The sequence below is a fragment of the Rhinoderma darwinii genome, chromosome 5 (assembly GCF_050947455.1).
Source record: "Rhinoderma darwinii isolate aRhiDar2 chromosome 5, aRhiDar2.hap1, whole genome shotgun sequence".
Classification (NCBI taxonomy): domain Eukaryota; kingdom Metazoa; phylum Chordata; class Amphibia; order Anura; family Rhinodermatidae; genus Rhinoderma; species Rhinoderma darwinii.
In genome coordinates, this window is record NC_134691.1 from 158479508 (window position 1) to 158499655 (window position 20148).

Sequence of the window (20148 nt, forward strand, 5' to 3'; positions counted from 1 at the left end):
AACGGGGCCTAGGTAAGTATGACTTTTTTTGTTTTATTTGTTTGGAGGTCGATATATGGTGCTATGTACAGGAGGGGGGGTCGCTATATGGCACTATGTACAGGAGGGGGTGTTCGCTATGGCGCTATCTACAGGGGGCTGTATAGCTCTATCTACAGGGGGAGCTGTATGGCGCTATCTACAGGGGGTGACGTATGGCGCAATTTACAGGGGGTGACGTATGGCGCTATCTACAGGGGGCTGTATGACGCTATCTACAAGGGGTTTGTATGGTGCTATCTACAGGGGGCTGTATAACACTATCTACAGGGGACTGTATGACGCTATCTACAGGGGGGCTGTATGGTGCTTCTACAGGAGGGCTATATGTCGCTATCTACAGGGGGGCTGTATGGCGCTATCTACAGGGGGACTGTATGGCGCTATCTACAGGGGGGCTGTATGGCGATATCTATAGGGGGGCTGTATGGTGCTATCTACAGGGGGTATGGTGCTATCTACAGGGGGACTGTATGATGCTATCTACAGAGGGAGCTGTATGGCGCTATCTACAGGGGGGCTATATGGCACTATCTACAAGTGGGATGTGACACTGTCTACAGGGGGGCTGTACTTCACTGTGTAAAGGGAGGGCTGTATAGCACTGTCCATAAGGGGGCTGTGTAGCACAATCTACAGGGAGCACTATCCACAGGGAGCACTATCTACAGGGGGCACTATCTACAGGGGGCACTATCTACAGGGAGCACTATCTACAGGGGGCACTATCTACAAGGGGTGCTGTTTGTGGCACCGAGGGGAGGGGGGCCCAGTCAAAAGTTTGCTATGGGGTACAGTTTTTCATAGTTACGCCCCTGGTTAGGAGAACCCAGATCTACAGGTGATATCAATGTAATATAAATGTGTTTTCCTATTTTACAATTTGTTTTCTGAGGTTTAAATGTGCCCCATTTTCTTCATGCTTGACCTACTTGTATGGTTTCTGGCACCTATCCATCATTAAAAGGAAAAGGGAAAAGAGCTTCCAGATGTTCACCTCCTGTGTGCTCCCTGAGGCCGTAAAGTGGCTCTGTCGGTTCACTCATGGACATAAACCATAGCTGCAGAACACCTGGGGTGCACATTTTCTACACCAACCATATTGATTGCAGATGTAGGTGTATAGTATATGGAAATATCCTGGCACAAACAGAGGATGCACCAAGAATACAAATATATTAGTGACAGGCATAACAAATGTAGGATGGAGTTTCACTTTAAGGCCTTGTTTACACGAACGTGTTAAACGTCCGTGGGACGGCCGTTGAAACAGCGGCCGTCCCACGAACCTATGTAATTGAATGTGGCCGTTCACACAGCCGTTGTTTCAACGGACCGTGTGAAGGATCCATGCGAAAATAGGACATGTCCGTTCTTTTTGCGCATCACGCATCCCTCCATAGACTCTTATCTATGGGGGATGCGTGAAATCGCGTCCTGCAGCGCTGAGCACGGATGCACCTCGGACGTGAAAAACTGCATTTTATCAGTGAGTTCACATTGATGTTTCGTGATAGCATATATCCACCTTTTAAAAACATTTTTAAGTTTACATATAGAATGAATATACACACACACACATACACACACACACACACACACACACACACACACACACACACACACACACGCACACACAGTTAAGGGTTATGTAAACCTTTGAACACCTTTTAAAAAAAACAAAAAACAATCTGTCATCATATTTTGAACAACTTTGTAAATGTTTTTTATTTATTTATTTTATACGTTTTGAGACACAGTTTCTATGTATCCTGCATACATAGAAGCTGTATCTTGCGCTCAAACCTGAATCCGACAGGTCACGCAGGATCCACCTGATATCGATCACATCTAAGTTTATGAACTCAGATGTGATCGAAAAGGCCAGATGCAGTGTGTATTTTAAGATCCGCAGAATGTCAATTTATCTTACGTTTCCGTCTCAGGATTGGATCGGACATGTTTAGAAAAAAATCACACCAAAATCCACAGAATAAGATCCGTACTTATTTCCACATCAAAATGTAAAAAATGCACCTAAAAATGCATAAAAAAACCCTGCGGAACTACCTGCGTTTATCTGCTGTCACCGAAGCCGTCAGTCACGTTGACCTGACGGATTCGGGTTTAAGTGCAAGATACAGCTCCTATGTATCCAGGTTACATAGACGCTGTATCTTAAAAAGTCAATTTTTTTTTTAAATAAAAACAATTACAAAGTTGTTTAATATACTATGATACAGTTTTAAAAAAAAAAAGTTTTCAAAGGTTCACATAGCCTTTAATTGACTTTGTAAATTCATTGCATTACCTGTCGTGTACTAATCCTGTAATAGCCTGTTTTGTAGCCCAGAACGACATTTACAATTCTGCATGCTTCAGAGCTGAAATCCTTATTACGCCTTGCAAGCTCAAAATCTGACCAGAGCTTGTTCTGGTGATTCATATTCTTGGGAGAGAAACTAACTGTCCTGCTACAATATAGGATGTAGGGTGTGTGAGGCAAGCTTGTTGACTGTTTCCAATAGCAATATTATGAATGCAGCTCTTGAATATAATACAGTCGGTAACTCAGGACCAGTCCAATAATGCAATGTATTTACTCACCTTTAATGTCGATTATATAAAAACTGTAAAATGGTAAACATTTCAAGGAAATGCATTGATGGGGGGAAGACACATATAACATGGTGCTGTGTGATATGTTCTGTATTACATGGGGCTGCTGTGATATGTTCTGTATTACATGGGGCTGCTGTGAATGGAGGCTGTCCATGAGTTTTTATACGTACTGTATTTGCATGGTATATGACTGGGGATAATGTTGTGAAGATGAGCGCTGTTTGTAGAGGAAGTTTAGAGCAGTATCTCATGCCCAGGTCTCACCATACATCAGGCTGTGGATGTGGGCAGCGTGCAGAGGGCGGCACTGTGCGAGGGATCCTGTGCCTCCTCATAGCCTGGCATGTGACATCCCGGAGAGGAGCCTGACCTCAGTGTGGAGTGATCAGCATTCCTCGCATAGTGCACGCAGCCCCTCTCCATAGCGGATACATATTTACCTCAGTCTTCCTGGCAGCGCTGCGCACTGAGGGCGGGAGGGAGTGCGCTCAGTAAGCACCACACAGCCGGGGGGTGGGAGACGAGAAGTTGCAGCGGACACGTAGCCTGCCATCGCCCCTGCCCTGACATCAGCACCCGGCATCCCAGCCGAGGCTTCTCCCCGTCACTCTGAGCGGGAATGGCGGGACATAGCGGTACACGGAGGACGGTACCCCCGCACATCGCTTCTGCCGGGATGTACTAGGGAAGTTCTCAGACTTGCTGGAGAGTCAAGGCAACAGGAGCTTCTATGTTCTATGCGCAACTGATCCGGGAACACAGCGCTCGGGTCTAGTTACCGCAGCATCTGATAAGCCCTGGTTAGTGACATCTGGGCACATCAGCCAGTGGTACTCAGGGAGCGCCTGCCACGTTGTGCCCTGCTGTTGGGATGTGGGTGTCAGGGTGCGCAGCGGGCTGAGGATGGCATCGGCTGTGTTTGAGGGCACCTCCCTGGTGAACATGTTTGTGAAGGATTGCTGGGTGAACGGCATTAGGAGACTCATCATAAATCGGAAAGGGGACGAGGAGGAGTTTTTCGAGATCCGGACTGAGTGGTCGGATAGGAATATACTCTATCTCCATAGGAGTTACTCGGACCTGGGGCGGCTCTTTAAGAGGCTGCTGGAATCCTTCCCAGAAGACCGGGGAGAGCTGTCACAGTCATCTCTTCTGGAAGGTTGGTCACTGTCACTTTAAGAGGCCATTGTGCCAACTATACCACCTATACCAGTCTTATGGCCTAGAATGTGTGGATACAAGTTCTCTTATGCCAGGCTATGATGGAACTTGTAGTTTCACAATACATGGGTAGTCGCTGCTCGATGGGGGGGGGGGGTGGTTCAGTTTTACTTTCTCTAATATACTTTGTGTTTTCTATTCCTCACCATTTGCAATATAACTGTTTGCAGTCAGTGAATTGGAGTATTCCTGTTTACATCCAGTATAGCCCTAATGCTACTAGCAGCTACTACAATTGTATCCTAAATACTAAATACATAAGTAACACAGATCTCTACTACAAGGTATCATTGTAGGGTATCTGCCAGGCGGGATACGATTGTAGCAAACCCTCAGCTGTGCGAAGTATTAGGTATGTAACGTTTTCATCCTCTGGATCTGAGCAAGAATTCTGATAGCAAGCAGAGATCTTAGAAAGGGTGAGGGCCTGAGACACAAAGTTTATTAGAAAGTTGCTAAACTTTGTATTCCACAATGATATAACTACTTTATGTCATTCCTAGAATTCTTCATCCTAAATGGTCACTTCTCATTCTCGCTACTAGTCTGTTACCCCAATGTGAGCCTCTGGGATCTGATCCTAAAATAAGTATTGCTTGTATAGCTAGAGATCTTCAGACGTACAATACCCGGGTTATCTTTGTCATTGAACAGGAAGGGTAGGTAGTCAGCAGTATGAAGGCATAACATAATATAACATAACATTTCTGTTACAATGGGAAAGGAGGTGAAGAAAATCAGGAATATACTTTGTTATGATGGGCACATTAATGGCCGATCAGATGGTTTTCCTGATATTTATATGTATTAGTCTGATTTGGGGTCCAAATCTTTATTTTTGTACCCAGTCTCTTATATACTAGTGGTTAACAAATTCCGTAACAGTAACACGGATATTTACGCCTGTAACATAAATGCTGCATGATGTGAACAACAAGGTAGGTATACGCTGCAGTCAAGAAATGTAATGGCTGCCGAGCCTAAAAAATTGACAGCCACATTGACTGTCACTTCCCTTCCCCCACATAATGAGGAAACAAGAGTCCTTACAGCTGGGGGTGGAAGACTGGGAGAAGTTTCAACGCTGCTGGACGAAAAGCATCATAGTCACAGATTCTAAATAATATCTTATTAGTTATGCTATTATATGTCATGTATGCAATTTGGTGCATAATCTTGTACTGAAAATGTGAAAATCCATATTCCATCATTATTATGAATCTGTAATAGCATACTGATACAATATCATCCGTAATATGTCCGTAATGTGGATCTGTATTAGGCTGAATTCACACACAGCATTGAATTTTTAGTTACTTTTTGGTTTTAGTAGTGTTTTTCTCTTTTTTTTTTTTTTGCCCAAAAACAGTGTGGACAGATGTTACTTTAGAGTCTATCTATAGTAAAATATAAGAAAGCCTATATACACAGCATTTTGGTTTGTAGCATTTTTTTTCATTTGAGGTATGTAATTTTTTTTCTGGTGTCTCTATAGCACTTTAAAAACACATTTTCTTTATACTTTTCCTTCCTTTTGGATCCACTTCTGGCTTTAGCTAAAACCAAAAACTGCATCAAAACGGTGTGTGTGATCCAGGCCTTAGGCCTCATGCACACGACCATAGCCATGTGCCTGGCCGTGATTTTCGGGTCGGCCTGCCGCGGCGTGACACCCGCGAGCCGCTCACAAATTGCGGGCCGTGTATATGACCGCGTGCATTATTTCCTGGACCGCAGAACACGGCTGTAATTAGACATGTCCGTTCTTTCTGTGGTCCAGGCTCCTGGGCCATGCACGGACCGTGGAAACTACGGTCGTGTGCATGGCCCCATAGAAATGAATGGGGCCGCAATTCTCCCGTGGATTTTCGGGGGAATTGCGGCCGCAAAAGCACGTTCGTGTGCATGGGGCCTTAGTCTTATTTGAAGGGTTCCTACTCTGAAGTGCTGTAGTAATTTAGCTGTCCCTGCTGAACTGACATGGAGAATACAAAGACGATCACCAGTGAATTTCTTTTTCCTACTAAAAAAAGCAATAACTACGGAGGGTTAAAGAGGAAAACATGGATCGTTAGCTTTTGAGGGTTCAGAATTGGGTCATTGTTCCCCGGTGCTGCAGTCCCAGTGCCTGGCATCTTTACCCAGGGGATTTTCTTGCTGTTTTGCTGCCCAAGGCAAACATGAAAAGGCTACCCCCTTCAACTGACAAGGAAAGAAAGTGTATTTGGGCAAAAATTGCTCTCTGCTATCAGAGAAGGATACAGCCTGAGGGGCTTTTCTCACGCATGGTGCACGTCTGTCTTTACTGCACATGTATCTTGCACTAGTGATGCCACCATTATCATGCTCCTGATGGGACAGTAAAGCCTCTTGCACACGACCGAGTGCCACTCAGGCCGTTTTTCACTTCATCCGAGTGGCACTGGATAGTTTTCATGGACCCATTCACTTCAGTGTGTGAATCGGCTCTATGAAAATGGACCCAACTCTCCGATCTGTGGAAAGATAGAACATTTTCTAATCTTTCACGGGACTCAGATGGCACACACGGTCGTGTGCAGGAGCCCTATCTAAACTGCCCCACTTGTGACAGACATAAAGTGAAATAATTGAGGTACATGAGTATTATAGGTGCTGACAGTTGGCACCGCTTCATTACTCACAGATGTGTTCTTTCTTACCCTTCCTATTTCAAGGACTGACTTGTTTAACATATCGCTTCCTGTTTTCCAAGCAACAAAACCGAGCAGTCCTCAGTATAGTTGGTATCAAATGTTCTGCCTGCCTAGTCAGTTTCCCTGACGTTTTCTGGAGACATATCACACCGGCAAAATAAAAGGAAATAGGAATTAAACACAATGGCCCTCAGCCTCACAAATCCAAATATTAACGGCAAAAATTGGCATTGTACCTGTGTACTGTACCTCAGTTGTCCATGCTGTGAATATGAAAGTGCCCCTAAAATGCATTCAACTTCCACTATCCAAAAGTCCTGATCAAATAAACCTTCCACAATTTATCTACACACACATATAAATACATTTCTAGAAGTGTTTTTCTGAGAGACAAAACCACTTATATATTGTTACATACTAGTTACATCATGTGGATATTTATCTCTATGACTTTTTAGTCAGGTTTACCTACTGTTTCCAAATAAATATATAGCAAAGCTCAAAGTATAGAGTAATACCGAATAAAATATAAGGCCTCCTTCACATCACGTATGTTCCCTGTGTATGTCAGGAAAGCTCCCGCGTATGTGCCAAGGCTATGTTTACTCGGCATAATTTCAACCTGTATTTTGGAGCGTTAAACACTCGTATTGTGCTCCGAAATACCTGCGAACAGCTTCCCATTGATTACAATGGGAAATACACTTTGTAGTTTATAAGAGGCCTATTTTTACGCAACTGAACTAAAAAACACTTCGTAAATAGAAGCTTTAATGAAAATTGACATGTCACTTCTTGAAGTGTTTTACAACCACATTTTTCCCTTTGAAGGTTTTCCCATCGACGCCTCAAAATATGCTTCAAATACGCTTACAAAATTGAACAACGCATTAAAAATCCGCTAATAAAGGCCTGGATTTCAGAGTGCAGTGTAATGCATTTATTTGAATATAATCCGCAGCATTATTATAAATGGCCTACCTAATAAGAATGCAAGTGTATAATAGCAGCAGTACTCCCTGTCACATCCAAACCTGGACGGCCAGCTACGTATGTTCTTAAGTAAACCTATGAAGACAACCCCACTTTTACTGCGTAACAGTGGGATAGTAATCCTTTATGTACTATAAAATTGTATCATTTGGGATATGGTACTCAAATAGTTATACAAGTGCATTTATTAACACTGGCTTAGGCTATGTTTAAACTGGCGTTAAGATCCATTCCGTCAGTTTTCTGTCATTTGCTTAGACTTTGTTCACACTGGCATTGGGGTTCAGAAGTCTAAAATACGTGATTATAAGTCAATGGGAAACTGTCAGGATCCATTACGCAACAGATTCATCATGGCTCCTGTAATAACTGAAGGCATGATGCCAGTGTGAAGGGCCTTAAGGCCCTTTTAGACGAGCCAATTATTGGGTAAATGAGGGTTCATATAAACACTCGTTCCTGGTCAGTGCCCTGTGTAAACAGGGCAACGATCAGCCGATGAACGAGCAAACGCTCATTCACCGGCTGGTCGTATCGTTTATGTAACATTAAATATTATTGTCGTCAGCAGCACATCTGCCTGTTTAAACAGGGAGACGTGTTGCCGACATGATGAAAATTTATGGGGACGAGCGTTGCTCCTTGTAAAAGGAGCAAACGAGCGCCGATCAACGAGCTTTCTTGTTGATCGGCGCTCGTTTACACGGCCCATATTGGCCCGTGTAATAGGACCCTTACCTTGCGTCAGGTAGATAAGAAATTGGGTAGATTAGAATAGCATACACCATATCTCCGAAAGACATATGATAATCACTAACAGGGTCAAATTTTTCTTGTCAAATTTGATGAGGTATGCGAAGGAGGCTCCAAATAGAGCCTCCAACACAGAAGCGAACATATGGATAAAACTAGAAAAAATGGGCATCACATTTATGCTGTTGCACCAACCAAATTTACATATCACCTACAAAAGTTACACAGGCTAATCCAAATTTCAGATTTCAGTTGTATTATCTTTATTGGAAAATATCAGAATTTCATAAAATGTCACTCACAAGAGAGCTATCGCCTGTTCAGCTAAATTATGTATGTGAAGTAGCCATATATTCATGATACAAACAGTGACATGGTATTACACATGTTAGGGGGGGGGGCGACTGTATGAAGTCACACATTGGTAAAAACAAGTGTACTTTCCCTGGTAGTCACAGGCTAGACACTAATAGGAAGCATACCGGCTCGGAATGGCGTTTGCGTGCCCAGCGCACATTTTGCCGTTTCTTCTTTTGGAGCATTTGGGTGTTCAGGAGAGCAGAGAGAGAGGCTAGAGATAAGCTGACAGTAAGCTGGTCTGTCGGACTGGACACTGAACGGCATCCAGCAGCTTGTATCAGATTGTAAGACATACAAGCAGCAGAAGTCCATAATCTTTCATTAAAACCAGTTGTAAATATGTTTTATTTAATAAAATGCATACAATACAATTATGAAAGGAATTTCTGCAAAAGAAGGTTTAAAAGTTCCTTTGAAATTTGTTGTTGATAACTAGGTCCCTCAAATGTCATAAATGCTACCCAATCTGTAATAAAAGCAAAATATCTGCTGCCCCTGTAAATCTATTTCTGGTTTTCTACTCTCCAATAGGCTGTGTTGTCCCAAAGACTGTCCTTAGAATTATACTGTAGTGCAGGCTAGCTGCATTACCTTCTCTGTATTCTTCCGCCACCTGCTGTCGCTGGATGACTTCTCCTTTTGGTGGCCTGATACTTCACTAGTCCATTGGATAATTATTGGCATGTTGTTAGCCATGTTGGGGGTCTATTCACACAATGTGGTCAAATCATGATTTATTACCGCGATTACCACTAAATCACGGCAAAACTGCATGATTATGCAGTAATCCCAGCAATAAATCGCGGTTCGACCACATTGTGTGAATAAGTCCTTTTGAGAATCCCTACCAGTCCTAATATCCGGGGTATATTTTTTACCTTGAAAGGATCCAGCTTATTTATCCATATACATAAGGTCCTGAGCGTTTGATCTATATCTTTGAGCTACCATTTTTACCTGTGTAGTTTTATAGTTTGGGGGGTTTCTAAAGTTTTGATCGACTAAAATGACCTACAAAGCTCCACAATTCTTCAACAACAGAAATGTTTCCCATGGTCTTCATTTACTTACATGTAATCCATGCAGATTTCTAGTAATTACATTCAGCTCACTTATTCCTATGCCCAAAAAGCCCTTCTTGCACATTTCTCCCTGTTGTTTTGGGCTACAGATTTGGTTGTTTGTCTCAGTTTCTTTTTAACGTCACGTTACTAATTTGTGTTGTCCCTTCTCTATCGCCATGAAAGAGATCTTGTATACTTGGCAAGGAAGTTCCACTAAGTTGCCAGCTACTGACAGAGATCCTCTGTTTGCACCCTGCAGCTTGCCTGGGGATGCTCTTTACTCCTAACTTCAACTTTCCTAAGTTTTTTTCAGAGCTATTTATTCCAATCCACCCAAACAGATGTTTTTGTGGGATATATTTATGGTTAATGGTTCAATATGTGCAAGAAATTTCTTCGGGCACTATAAACAATGTAGATATAGATACATAAATAGCCAAAATGGAGAACACAATACAATATTTGTGAGCCACAGAAGATCAAGGAATGAACGGAAATGTAGTAGCAAATTAACGCCTTGTGCACGCAAGAGTTTTTGGGAGATTTAACTAATGGATCCAGAATATACACGAAAATAATTCTTAGAGCCCTACTGTATTTCCGTTTCATACAAGGGCACACAGAGGTCCTAAAAATGTGGCATGCTGATAGAATACTGTGCTTCACTATGGTAACATACAGTGGAATACAGTAATATCCAGTGGGAACCACACTGACACTTTCTGGAGCAATAAAATCTAATAAAGGGATTTTCCCATCTCATAAAGTGATGGCATATTGCTAGGGGTTGTGGTAGGTCTCTGCAGGTTACAGTTGAAACTTGAGAAGACCATTAGGAAGATTACGATAGTCAAGATACGAAAGTAAGGTAGCTTCACTTAATGGCTTTTTACACCGGCCGAAAATCGGCCGGTGCAGCGAACGCCGATCAACGAGACATCGTTGATCGGCAGTCATTTGCTCCTGTCACACGGAGCTATGGATAGGGACGCGTGGTCATTACTCCGATCGCTCGTCCCCATACAGTATCATCATGTTGGCAGTACATCTCCCTGTTTACACAGGCAGATGTGCTGCCGACAATGATAATATTTATCTTTTTTTAAATGATACGATCAAAAGATGGTCGAGCGTTTGCTCGTTCATTTGCTGATCGCTGCCCTGTTCGGCAACAAGCATTATACGAACGCTCGTCTGCACGATAATTGGCCAGTGTAAAACCCCCTTTAGGCTTTTGGCAACAAATAGTCATGAGTCCAATCTATTCACGAGGAGAGCACACCCCTAAGTTTCACCTCTCGCCTCACATACATAGCAGCCTGTTAATCACTGCCAAGAGGGGCGGTGAGTTTCTTATTGTTTCTGGAGGAAAAAAACGGAAACATTACGGAATGGAAAAAAACTGAAACCAACTGAAACTAAAGCATTACCATTGAGATCAATGGTAATGCAAACGGAAGCTATAGTTTCCGTTAGGCTTTCCGTTCATCGGTTCCTCTGATAGAAAGGTTGAATGGAACCGATGAGTGGAACCCAAACGATAATGTCAACAGGCCCTTAGTTTTACTCTCTTTGGCAATGAGTCTGTCTGTCCACAGCTTTGCTGTCTTTATCTGTTTTTTACATATTTTATTTTTCCATATAGTTTTTTTTAGAGCCTTTTCACTGTCTTACTATTTTAGCAGTTTAAATCCTTTATTTTTATAATTTATTAACCCTGTACATTTTTATTTATCCACATTGGTTCTCTCCTGTTCCCAACCCTTTTATTCCCATAAGGTATATACCGCTTACAATAAAAATTGAATATGCCTTTAAAAATGATCCCACTTAGTATCTGTACTCTTTTCTTTGAGGATACTGTCCCAGTCAATGAAGTTAAGGGCATTTCTAAGTTGATCAAAGTTTGCCCTTCGGAAGTTCAGTGTTTTTATAACTCCTTGACAAACATTCTTTTGAAAGACAAGTGAAAGTTTAGGCTGTGTTCACATCAGCGTTGCTTTCCGATGAGGGGTTCCGTCTGAGCTTTCCGTCAGGGGAACCCCTCAACGGAAAGGCAAGCGGAAACATTAGCTTCCATTTGCATCACCATTGATCTCAATGGTGACGGAAACGTTGCTAATGGTTTCCATTTGTCACCGTTGTGGCAGGGTTCCGTTGTTTTTGACGCAATCAATAGCGCAGTCGACTGGATTCCTCCTGCCTTTCCATTGAGGGGTTCCCCCCGACAGAAAGCTCAGACGGAACCCCCTCAATGGAAAGCAGCGCTGATGTGAGCAGGCCCTTCTTATTCTATGGTCACTATTTACTAGGTGCCATCCAACCGACACCTCTGTTATTCTGCCAGGTCTATTGGCTAATGTTCCAAGAGTCCAAAAGTGCTCTCCCCCTAGTTGGTTCCTGCACCAGTTTGGAAATTTTATTATCTTTGCTTACCGACTGAAACTGTAGATGTAATAATGGAAATCGTTTTCTGTTTCCCAATTTACATCTGGGTAGTTAAAATCCCCCATAATAACAACCTCATTGTGATTTGCTGCCTCATCTATTTTCCTTACCTGAAGATTTTCCTTGGATTCTGTTATATTTGATGGCTTTAGGCAAACTTCTAACAGTATGTTATTATGTTTTTTTCCATGTATTTCTACCCATAGAGACTGCACATGAGTCTTTCACTCACATATATCGTCCCGTAGTGTGGGCTTTAGGTAAGACTTTACATAAAGGCAAACCTCTCCACCTTTACAATTTTTACAATTCTTTCTGAGTAGACTGTAACGCTGTAAGTTAACCACCCAGTCATAGCTATCATCCCGCCATGTCTCAGTTATCCCCACTATGTCATTCTTTTACTCTGAGATTATTAATTCCACTTCATCAATTTTATTTGTCAGGCTTCTAGTGTTGGTTAGCATACAAATGAGAGATTTTTGGTAATTTTTTAATTTAGACTTATCCTTAAGTTTTATTTAATAATTTCCAGTTCTCTATGTACACTATCTTGCCCTCTACATGTTCCCTAGTTTAAACACTTCTCCAACCTTCTAGCCATCTTCTGTGCATTCAGGTGCAGCCCATCCCTACTGAAGAACCTGTAGCCAACAAAAAGTTGGCCCAATTCTTCAAGAACCCAAACCCCTCCTTTCTACACCAGTTCTTGAGCCACTTCTTTTGCTCCCTGATCTCTGGCTGCCTCTCTGGAGTCCCCTGCCCCAAGCTTACGGCCAAAGTCCCTGAAATCATTTTTATGGACCTTCCACCTACCTCTACCTTTGTCATTAGTACCAATGTGCACCATGACACCTGAGTCCCCACCAGCCCCTCCCGGTAAACAATCAACCCGTTCTGCGATCTCGAGCACCAGAAAGAAAACACACTGTTCCCCTAATAATTGAATTCCCCACTGTCAGCACCTGTTTGGGGTCTCCTATCCCCCTTTTTATTGGAGCAGACATTCCCCTGGTTGTCAGAGGAAGTGTCTTGCAAAGCAGCGCTATCCCTGAACTAACCTCCTCCTCATTCGCCAACTTGGCAAATTTGTTGAAGTGTGCCAGATCAGGACTAGCCACCCTGACTCTCTTCCCTCTACCTCACTTTCTAACTGTCACCCATCTAGCGGCCTCATCAGCCAAAACCTTTATGCTACCATCCTCCGCCTCATCAGTGATTAGAACACTCCTTTCCATCTTATCAATGGATCTCAGTCTTACAAGTTTCTCATTTAGATCAAGGATCTGGGCTTCCAAACGTGCAAAGAACATACAGTGTGCACCCTCAAACTGCTGTTCAAGGACTGCAAACATTGCACAAGACGCACACTGGACAGCATTGTTACTAATGGGGATGGCATTTATACAAGTAAATGGAGACAAACAGTGACTAGACGCCAGTAATTCCCTTTTAATCTCCCTGAATCTAAAGTCACTTAATCTAAAATCACAAAACACACTTTAGTACAAAACACGCTCGCACACCCCCACACTCGCTTTCTCAGCATGTTTTTTCCACTTATCTGCGGTAGATGCTGCAAGTGATACCTCTGGTTGCAAAGGGGCTTACCTAGCGCAGTATATTGAGGTGACAGAGCCGTTTTACAACATTGTGAGGGATACTTTTATTTTTTTCACTTTCTTACAATGTTTTATTTGTTGATCTACCACATTGTGTAGCAAACGGAGATAGGCTTGAGTATGTCAATAGTAATAATAGAAGATGTACAGACAAGTAATGGTTATCAGCAGTCTCCTTTTACTGCATTTGTATTTCTTTATGTCTCAAATGTCAATTGTATGCCTCAATGTAAAACTGAAAGACGTATATTATATTAAAGGGGATCTCTCCGCTAAGGGCTCATTCAGACGAGCGTAAAACTTGTCCGTGTGCTGTGCGTGAAAATCATTCACAGCACACTGGCCCATTGATTTCAATGGGGCCATTCACACAGCGTGTATCCGTTGCCTGAAACTCACTGCATGTCCTATATTGGTGCGTTTCTCACGCACCTATCGTCCATTGAAGGCCTTATTCACACGAGCGTATTTCACGTCCGTGTTACGCGAGTTAAAACAACGGACGTCACACGGACCTATGCAATTCAATGGGGCCATTCAGACATTCAGTGTTTTTCATGCAGCGTGTGTCCGCTGAGTGAAACTCACTACGGGCATGACCACACGTGGCGGATTTCCTCCGCAACTGTCCGCATCAATGCCGCACAGAATCTGCGTTGCAGATTCTGCTGCGGATCTGCACAAAATGTGCAGTAAATTGATGCGGACTAGCTGCTGCGGACTGCGGGAAAAGTGCTTCCCTTCTCCCTATTCAGTGCAGGATAGAGAGAAGGGACAGCACTTTCCCTAGTGAAAGTAAACGAATTTCATACTTACCGGCCGTTGTCTTGGTGACGCGTCCCTCTTTCGGCATCCAGCCCGACCTCCCTGGATGACGCGCCAGTCCATGTGACCGCTGCAGCCTGTGCTTGGCCTGTGATTGGCTGCAGCCGTCACTTAGACTGAAACGTCATCCTGGGAGGCCGGACTGGAGACAGAAGCAGGGAGTTCTCGGTAAGTATGAACTTATATTTTTTGACAGGTTGCTGTATATTGGGATCGGTAGTCACTATCCAGGGTGCAGAAACAGTTACTGCCGATCGCTTAACTCTTTCAGCACCCTGGACAGTGACTATTTACAGACGTCTCCTAGCAACGCTCCCGTCATTACGGGAGCCCCATTGACTTCCTCAGTCTGGCTGTAGACCTAGAAATACATAGGTCCAGCCAGAATGAAGAAATGTCATGGCAAAAAAGCAAGACGTATCCGCAGCACACATAACATGTGCATGACAGCTGCGGACTTCATTGCGGAACTTAGAATCTCCATTGAAGTCAATGGAGAAATTCCGCCATGAGTCCGCCACTGCTCCGCAACAGACAGAGCATGCTGCGGACACCAAATTCCGCTCCGCAGCCTATGCTCCGCAGCGGAATGTTACGCATCGTCTAAACGAACACTTCTAAATAGAAGTGGAAGTCAATGCAGAAACGGCTCCGCTGCGGATTAACGCTGCGGAGTGTCCGCAGCGGAATTTAAGTGAAATTCCGCCACGTGTGAACCCAGCCTACATGTCTTATTCTTGTGCGTTTTTTGCACATCACGCACCCATTGAAGTCAATGGGTGCGTGAAAATCACGGACAGCACACGGATTCACGCAACAGTTGCTAAGGAATTGGTGAGAAAAAGAAAAACACCTTCTGGTTTTTTTGCTGACGTTTCTTATGCGTGCAAAAACGGACACGTTCGTGTGAATTAGGTCTTATTCCGTTTTGCGCAACTTTAGCAACTTATATGACGGGTGTTATTGCTGCTTACTATATTTTGTGGGGCTCTACACAGTAAGTAACAGGGTGGATAAACCCTATGGAGTTCTTGTCAAGCTGGTAGGTATGAAATATTTGAAGACTATAAGGGCTTGACCACACGTAACGGAATTGCTTTCCGAAAATGTCTGAACATTTCTGCAGCAATTCCGCAGAAACTAGCTGGATTTCCTCTGCGGAAAAACGGCACAATTTCCTGCGGTTTTTACTGCAGAAAATGGTGCGGAATTTGCGGCGTTTTTCTCAATGCTGGGAGATGGTGATATCTCCTCTGAAAAACGCAGCAATTCAGTCCACTTTCCGCAACAGGAATCGACATGCTGCGGTATGAAAAATACGCACCGCAGGTCAATTTCTGGTCGGAAATTTTACGCAGCGTGTGGATGAGATTTGTTAAATCTCACCCACTTTGCTGCTACTGTATTCTGCATTTTTTCCGTATGCAATTCCGGATGGAAAATACGCAGCAATTCCGCTACGTGTGGACAAGCCCTAATAGTAAAGGTGCATCATAGGAAATTAAGTTGATTCTGACATTGTTTTCTATATGCCATAACGTTCTGGATCTTCTCTTTCTGACTTCAGTTTTTTGGCCGCAATTTATCCACATTTTTGCAGATAAATTGCGGACCCATTTTTTTCTATGGCCCCATGCACACGACCGTGATTTACACAAAATGGTGTGGGGGTCGCAAATCCGGACCGCAAAAACTCTGCACAAGTAATTTTACAGTCCGGATTAGTGGATTCACCAATACCGGGGAATTGTTATGGATCGGTGAGTCCATGTGACAGACGGATGCACACCAATAGAGTCTTGTGTATAAGGCCTTCGTGTATACAAATTCCTATTCATGTCTGTTCATATCTATACCCCTCATGGATTATGCAATATTTGCATTGTATCATGTTATTTCTTTTCTCAAATCCCATCATATAACCAAAACATTTTTATGTAATGACATTTTTTTGTAGCATGATATACTTTCTGTCAATGAAAATGCAGATATACTATAGTGTCAGTGAAGTTGTTTTTGTATTCCTTTCAGCAGGCCCATGCATGATTGAATAAAGCCGCAGGTCTTGGCTATTGCCAAACGTATGATAATTAAACCTGCTTTATAAGTTACTTCCAAGCTACTGAATAATTTACATGTACTCATCTACTCTTACACAAAAGGAGAGTGGGATGTTTCACAAGAAATCAATGTATAAATAGTTGTATAATGAGAAAATGACTGGGGGAAAAACTTGCTTTTAGCACGGCTGATTTGCGATTGCCCAAAATAATGTTTTATATGCTGTGGAAATGTTTAGTTCAGTCTTGTTTAACACAGGGAATGGGGGTCACTTGTGTGAACAGGCTTGTATAATCTGTTCTGCGCACCAGACACTACCCTGTGGATAGGTGATAAATGTTCTTAGTGATAACACAGCTAATGCCAGGAGTGGAGTAGCGTTGCACGATGCATCGAAATATCTGTACTATTTTTATGCTGTGCACCCTCAAATGCTTTAATACCGTGAATTCATGTATTTCGATACTAAGCTGTGCAGCCGCACAGCTTAGTATTGTAATACATGAATTTAGTCACTAGCATGATATGATGCAGTTGGCACTGCACTAATGAGCGGTGCCACCGGTCCTGAAGACAGAGAACATGGCGGGAGCACTGCAAAGCGCCTGCCATGTTCTCTGTCTTCAGAGCCTGCCGCATCACATCACGCTGATCGCGCGGGCAAAGCAAGTGTGCCCACGAGATCAGGAGCAGGGCAATGGCTGTAATACACAGCTGCAACCTATGATCTCCGCTGTTATCCCCTTAAATGCCGTGAAATTCCTGTGGCAAGATCAAGGGCTATGCCTTATATGTCCTTTGAAGGACCTCAGGGCTGTCTGACCATATTTCCTGTTGTTAGGGCATGCTTAGATATACTGTAAAGGATCTGCCAGGCACTGCGGGGTTAACTCCCAGAACTAATCAGTCAGCACCTGAGAATACTTCCCTGAGACTGACTCCTGCTTCCACCATTCAGGCTGGCAGGCTTAGGAGTGGGAGAGCCTATCGTAACCTGGCCAGACTCAGCTAGCTCCCGCCCTCGGTCTATTTAAGCCTGCACTTCCTGTCCCTCGGTGCTTGTTATTGCTTTGGTTTCCTTCCTTGTGGTTCCTGGCCCAGCTACAGCTCCTGCTATTTTTGATCCTGCTCCATACCGACCCTGGCTTACCGACTACTCTTCTGCTTTTCGTTTTGTACCTCGCACACTCCTGGCTTGACTCGGCTCGTTCACCACTCTGGTTGCTCACGGTGTTGCCGTGGGCAACGGCCCCTTTTCCTTGCTTGTGTTCCTTGTATGTTTGTCGTGTTTGTCGTGCACTTACTGAGCGCAGGGACCGCCGCCCAGTTGTACCCCGTCGCCTAGGGCGGGTCGTTGCAAGTAGGCAGGGACAGAGTGGCGGGTAGATTAGGGCTCACTTGTCCGTCTCCCTACCCCCTGCCGTTACATATACCCTAACAACTGCCTGTGTACAATCATTACAAAGGCTAATGTACTGGCATGTAGATATATGCCAGTACATTAAAGTTTAAAAAAAAAAAAAAGTTTAATTAATTTAAAAAAGTAATGCTAAATTGAAACAAATCTGTAAAAAAAAAATAACAAATGCAATTTTTTTTACCATAAATAAACATTATTAAAATAGAAGTCCCAATACATAAAATAATATACACATATTTGGTATTTCTGCGATTGTAATAACCTGCACAACAAATTTATACTGTCATTTATGATGATCGGTTTATGCTGTCAAAAAGAGAAAGAAAAACTGTTTTTTTTCAGCATTTTTGCCTAAATAAAAATTTGTATAAACGAAACAATAATGTAAATGGACCAAAAAATGGCACCTTCATAAAGTACAACCCGTACCGCAAAAAAAAAAGTCTCATACAGTTATGACCATTTTTATATTTATGCAAATGAGCCATTCTTATGTACAACTGGGCGTGTTTAAAGTTAAGTACAAGTGGGCGTGTATTATGTGCGTACATCTGGGCGTGTTTACTTGTTTTACTAGCTGGGCGTTGTGAATGGAAGTGTATGATGCTGACGAATCAGCATCATCCACTTCTCTTCGTTACCACCCAGCTTCTGGCAGTGCACAGACACACAGCGTGTTCTCGAGAGATCACGCTGTGACGTCACTTCCTGCCCCAGGTCCTGCATCGTGTCGGACGAGCGAGGACACATCGGCACCAGGCGACAAAGGCTTCATCGACTTACATGCAAACGCCGATGCTGTTGCAGAATCAACTGTAGCCTCTGTCGCCTGGTGCCGATGTGTCCTCACTCGTCCGACACGATGCAGGACCTGGGGCAGGAAGTGACGTCACAGCGTGATCTCTCGAGAACACGCTGTGTGTCTGTGCACTGCCAGAAGCTGGGTGGTAACGAAGAGAAGTGGATGATGCTGATTCGTCAGCATCATACACTTCTATTCACAACGTCCAGCTAGTAAAACAAGTAAAAACGCCCAGATGTACACACATAATACACGCCCACTTGTGCATAACTTTAAACACGCCCAGTTGAACTTAAGAAAGGCTCATTTGCATAAATATAAAAATGGTCATAACTTGGCTAAAAATGCTCGTTTTTAAAAAAAACAAAAAACTTTACTGTTATCTACATTGCAGCGCCGATCTGCTGCAATACGAGATAGGGGTTTGAAAATCTGGTGACAGAGCCTCTTTAAAGGGATTGTCTCATGGAAGCCAGCCGGACGGTAAGCTGTGCATCTGGCTATACATTTCCCCGGCAGGAGCCACTGCAGAGAAAATGTAGTGTTACATGCCAGCCACTCAAATGAATGGCCAATTATTAAAAATGCATGGACCCGCCGAGTCCACCAAACTAGAGCATATGAACAAGTGCCAATTTGGTACAATTGTTGGCTGTTAAATATCCAGCTTATATAAAATGTTGTTTGAAATCACTAAAAGAGATGTGTCTGGGGTCCATTTTTACCATATTATTATCTCTCCATTTACTTACATTGCAGTGAATGCAGAACTGTTATGTCTTTGCATATGTGTTTGTACACAATTTAAAAAAAATAATAATTCTACAGTAAAAGTTCTATTTTAACTAAACTCCAGTCCTACGCCAGTGATTCTTTTTTGAATATTTTGTGGAGGATATCTTGCTGAAATCAATCCCTATAGTGAGGGAATATCATTATTTCCTTGAATTTATGGGACTAAAAGACATGAAACAATACTGACAGACACTATTAGTAATGATTTCAACCCGGGTCTTTGTAAAATCCTTGAAGGGTGAAGTCAGTACACAGTAAGAGCCTGGGGTGCTCATTTTGGATAAATATTAATTTTCATTTATGTTCTACTGAAATGATCTCAAACTAGTTGATATGAGAAGATGTATTTAAAATGCCTAACTAGCGGTTTTCATTGTGATTCCTTTATTAATGATTATAGCATAGGGAATATGAGGGCAAAAAAAAAAACTCCAAAATCGATATTGGT

At 43.0% G+C, this 20148-nt stretch overlaps 1 protein-coding gene across 1 annotated transcript in view; it reads left to right on the forward strand.

Annotated features, from left to right (window-relative positions):
• The first annotated feature begins 3021 nt into the window (after nt 1-3021).
• Nucleotides 3022-20148, forward strand: part of PXDC1 (PX domain containing 1) — a 78919-nt gene continuing 61792 nt past the window's right edge. Inside the window, exon 1 of the mRNA XM_075828467.1 lies at nt 3022-3820. Within this exon, the coding sequence (XP_075684582.1) occupies nt 3565-3820 (256 nt within the window). The 5' untranslated portion in view covers nt 3022-3564. The remainder of the gene's footprint in view (nt 3821-20148) is intronic.